This window comes from Myotis davidii, unplaced genomic scaffold (assembly GCF_000327345.1).
Source record: "Myotis davidii unplaced genomic scaffold, ASM32734v1 scaffold2008, whole genome shotgun sequence".
Classification (NCBI taxonomy): domain Eukaryota; kingdom Metazoa; phylum Chordata; class Mammalia; order Chiroptera; family Vespertilionidae; genus Myotis; species Myotis davidii.
The window spans coordinates 114135-119214 of record NW_006298687.1 but is presented as its reverse complement, the minus strand read 5'-3'; the positions used below and the strand labels follow the sequence as shown (position 1 = coordinate 119214).

Sequence of the window (5080 nt, the reverse complement as noted above, 5' to 3'; positions counted from 1 at the left end):
AAAAATACACACACACACACACACACACACACACACACACACACACTCAGAAACACAAACAGTGTATGCACAAAAACTCACACTCATGACTCAAAGAAGAGGGGGAAAACATCCAGGTCTGTTTTGTCTGCCCAGAGAAGTTATCTGGTCTAAGCCCATTCCCTGAGTCCCAACTGCTCTGTTCTCAACTCCTCCACCTCTTTCACAACATCCAGCTGGGACATTGTGACCTGTGTTCATTTCTTCTCCATTGCATTTTCTTCCTGGACCACACTCAAAGTAAGAGGAGTATGGAAGCACCTCCCAACAGGTGGTGCCAGACCCTAGAAGAACACACTATCATTTGGCTCTATCAGGCAGCTCTCCCTGACAAGGCACCCTCCATCATTTGCTTACAGGCTGCACAGAATCCAGGAGCTTGGTGAGCTGGTAGAAGCGCCTTGAGCAGGATGTGGGATTTTTTCTCTTGCATGCAATGATACGATCAAGTTCCTTGATGTAGTTCATTCGAAGTTCATCAAAGAATTTTTGATTTTTCAGCCCATCCACTGGAACTGATGTGGGATGAAGACAGAATGGGGAGGGGAAGCATGCCCACAAAGGAGCATTAGATAAAGCACCAAGTTTTCTGGCCACAAACTTGACACCCACCCCACAGGGAGGGAACCATCTACTTGATTTCCTGCAGCTGAAGTCTGTATGTCTGGGGCCTTCAGTTTGCCAGAAAGGTCTTAGGGGAAAGGCTAGATGGACCCAACTTGAAGAGCATCAAATACATACAATGTGCTTAACCTTTCCTTTTTCTAGTCTTCTTATCACATTTCTTAGGACCTATGATTTTACATTATCCACAGAGTAGTTCTGATTTAGACAATTAAAACACATAGCTTTGAATACCAAATTTTGACTCATTTATCAGCTAAAAAAGCATTCTGCTTAGAAGAGACATTGTAGAAACATTTTTGGATGCCAAATAAACCCTGTCTGAGTTATTTACATAGACCTTCTCTTGTTGGCAGGGGAGGAAGTTCTTTCTAGGAGGCAGTCCCTTCTGTCCTGCAAGAAATATAAGGTAGGCCTTGCCTGATTCTATGGTAGAAGTATGGAAAACTTCAGAGGTCTGCCAAAAGGTTTTATCCCAAAGAGAGGATCAGGATAGGTAGAAATCTAATGGAGGATGAATTTTAGCAATGAAATTGGTCTTTATCTATGAAATTTATCCTTGTTAAGCAAAATGATGCTAAGGGAGAATGGAGTGGGAAGGGTGAAAACGAAAGGGAAATGTCCAAGAGCTGATAACTCTTTAATGAAAAAAGCAACTGTTCTCTGAGCCCCTAGGCCCCCAAGGACATTCCCTACCCCTCCAGGCACTTACTAATGCTGAAGAGCAGCAGTGCCTTCATGCATAGGAATTCCTGGGGGGTGATTTGGAGCCATCCAAATTCTTGAGAGAGGTGCCTCATTCGGACACACTGGCTGTACATCCGGGACTTATGCATACGGTACCTGAGAAAGAGACACACAGAGGAAGGGGAGAAATGAGGAAGGTTTATAACAAGTCCAAGAAAATGTCTCTCGTTGCTCTCCCCTCGCCAGGTTCTCCAAGAAGAGCTTGGTGTTCCTCTTGTTAGTACTTCAATGTCAAGAAACAAGGTTGATATTCCCCCCACTAAAAAAAAAAAAAAATAATTCCTGACATCCTGATAACTACTCATCTCTCCTGGTCAGGATATGGGTAAACACATGGAAATTCCAGGTTCCTGTGTCCCTCCTGTTTCCTGAGACAGGGAGAGGCAAGTCTAACCAAAATGGGCCAGGCACATGGTCTCTCTGACTACATTTTCAATAACCTAGCTACATCCAGAGCCAGAACAAGCCTTCCAGGTATCACAACTTGGAGATTTTATAGGAGACAGAACTTAGAAATCAAGTCTTAAAGTAAGGATACCAAGATTCTTAAGTGACTATAGTAGTAGTTCATCTTGTCAATTTCCCTGCCTCTTGTCTTGAATGCCATTTCCCATACAAAAAAATTAAGTATTTATTTAAATGCTCCTAAGGAAGGAGATTCACCCATTGTCCCTTCAAAATGAGTTCCAATGTTTATCAAATCATCCAGGAAGTGTTTCTGAATGTTCAATGTAAAGGTCTCCTGCTGAGGAAGAGCTTAACCCTCATATATTGGTTCCTCCTTACTACAGTTTGGGAGTTACAAACAGTGTGAGCTGTTTTCATTATAGTGACTTGTGAACAGATCATCACATTATCACCTATAACTTATATGGGGAAGTGGCTAAGCTTCTTATGGGAAGCAAACTCTCTTTTCCATGACTGTCTATAGCAGTGATGGTGAACCTTTTGAGCTCGGCCTGCCAGCATTTTGAAAAACCCTAACTTAACTCTGGTGCCGTGTCACATATAGAAATTTTTGATATTTGCAACCACACACATGTCATAGGTTCACCATCACTGGTCTATAGCAAGCCTCTAAGAGAAAATACGGCATCCTCTAGCTGGTAGGCATTCTTGGTTTTTGGCACTCCATAAATTGTGTGAGAGAGAGTATCTTGTGGAAAAAGTAAAAGGAATGTGACACCCACTTAAGTGGTAAGGAAAAAGACCTCCCAGATTGTGACTGAAGGTTGTGGTTTAATATTTTGGTTCCCAAACCACTAGCATAGTCCACAACCTGAGTATCTCTGGCACTAGGTGGATGGAAGCTCAACACTCTCAGAGAAATTTTGGTTGGCCTGAACAAAGGGGGAAGGAGGTGGATGGTGTAGAAATATTCAATTCTGACTGGAGCACAACTGGAAAGAAGTATTTAGGTAGTAGCACAAGTCAATTGACCAAAACACTGTTGCTCCAAGCTCTTTCAATATAGAGAATTTTTAAATAACACCTGCTGACTCTGGGGCCTGGATCTATTCTGGTCTTTATTGTACTTTCAGGACTCTGTTGATAACAATGCTGCAGTCTTTTTACCTACCATTGATATCGTGCTCCTGGCATGCAGGACTGCTGTAACACTGCTACAAGCCCCAAGAACAGAGAAATTAAGGAAAGATGGGGAGAAAGGCAACAGAAGAAATTCAGAAAAGATAGGAACAGAAAAGGGAGAGAAAGGGCAAAAAGAATAAGGAAATAGTTAAAGGGAGAGTAGAAGGTAGGGAACATGGGGTCAAAAATGGAATTCAAGAGAGCAGAGGTAGGTGGGAGTAAAGGAGGGGAAATGAAAATTGGAGAACACTGAGCATGGTGCCTGGCAATTCTTAAGTGCTCAATAAATTACATATAGGAAGGTGCCATTATCATACTATTCACCAACAGATGAGAAGAATGAGATTCAAGGAAGTTAAGTAATTTACCAATGGTCATACAGGTAGGCTTCAAGCTCATTACCCTTATATGTGTTTCCCAAAAAGGTCAGGAACAAAAAAAAAATGCAGGGCTGATGATAGGGTTTGATATAAGAGAAATCAGCAAATGGTTTGGCTCAGATTCCTTGTCTCTCTCTTTGGGCTTCAGTCTCCATATTACTAGTACCTTAATGAGGCTAACGACAATTAGTGTTTTTCAACTAGAGAGTTACTGTCTCCATATTGGGTGCTAAAATGTGTTTAGACTGTCACAGTGACTGGAGTTTTATTTGGTATATAGTGGACCGGTACCAGGAATGTTAAACATATTCCAATATGTGGGAACTTCCTGTGCAATGAAAAAGTATTCCTCCAAAAATGTCAACAACATCCCTGTTGAGAAACATTGGTTTAGATGATATTTTAGGAATTGCAAGAGCTCTAGCATAGTGGGTTCCTATGAGAAGAAGGAGACAGGGGGCACCTATTGTTTCAGGAGCTCTGGGGCTTGATGTATTTAAGACCATGTGGGTAGTCCTGTGGTATCTTTTTTCTGGGTGGGGGGGGCAGTAAAAGCATTTATTTTCATTTTTTATTTTTTTAGATCTTTATTCTTGAGAGTATTAAAGATGTTTCGCGTATCCTCCCCCATAACCCTCCTCCACCCAGATCCAGATCCTGCCCTACACCAGGCCTTCACCATAGGTCCCTGTGTAAAGCAAATGTGCATATAAGTTCTTTGGTTAATCTCTTCCTGCCCCTCTCACTCCATTGCACTGAGATTCATTAGTCTGTTTCATGTTTCCATGCCTCTGGTTCTATTTTATTAATCAGGTTATTTTGTTCATTAGATTCCTTGTTGTTTCATTTTGAATTTTAGATTCAATTGTTGATGGATATGTATTTATTGCTATTTTATTACTCTTATTTTGATTTCTCCTCCTCCTCCTCCTCCTCCTCCTCCTCCTCCTCCTTCTCCTTCTTCTCCTTCTCCTTCAACATTTAACATTTTAAGTAATACTGGTTTGGTTTTGATGTACTCCTTCAGCTTTTTCTTGTCTGTGAAACTCTTTATCTGACCTTCTATTCTAAATAATAGCTTTGCTGAGTAGAGTAATCTTGGTTGTCAGTTTTTGCTTTTCATCACTTTTTTTTACTACAATTATAAAATTTTATTAAAATGTTTTTTATATTTATATTGTTAATTAAATGACAATGGTTCCTCATAAATTCTGAACAGAGAATTATGTTCCATTAGTCTCTGCTCAGACTGCTTATTAGCCAACCAGAATAGTTGATATCTTCTTCTCACACAGTCAGGTAGTTGATGTTAAAGTTGGCTGATGATACTGGTTCCTTTGTATACCTCCGGGGTTGCTGAAAGAAGAAAGTTCTCAAGAAGTTTACAATTATATTGAGGATATTTCAAGGTGGTAATTTTCTTGGGGGCACTTTTAAAGAACTGCAATAATTTAAAAAATCCCCTGCTTTTGACCTTTAGTTTCTTTCTTTATTTTTTTCTGTTCATCAAATTATTTATTCACTTAATTTTTAGATTTACTTGTTGATAGATGTGTATTTGTTGTTCATAGTTTGTAACTTTACCATTTTCTTCTTCTTCCTCTTCTTAAAGAATACCTTTCAGCATTTCATATAATACTGGTTTAGTGGTGATGAACTCCTTTAACCTTTTCTTATCTCTGAAACTCTTTATCTGACCT

The 5080-nt window shown here is 40.0% G+C and overlaps 1 protein-coding gene across 1 annotated transcript in view; it reads right to left on the bottom strand.

The window, feature by feature from the left end:
* LOC102752796 (androgen receptor) overlaps positions 1-5080 on the bottom strand; it is a 96890-nt gene that overhangs the window by 1005 nt on the left and 90805 nt on the right. The window contains exons 5-6 of the mRNA XM_006774470.2: positions 1376-1506; positions 397-554 (exon numbers count right to left, since the gene is read on the bottom strand). Coding sequence (XP_006774533.1) covers positions 397-554; positions 1376-1506 — 289 coding nt within the window. The remainder of the gene's footprint in view (positions 1-396; positions 555-1375; positions 1507-5080) is intronic.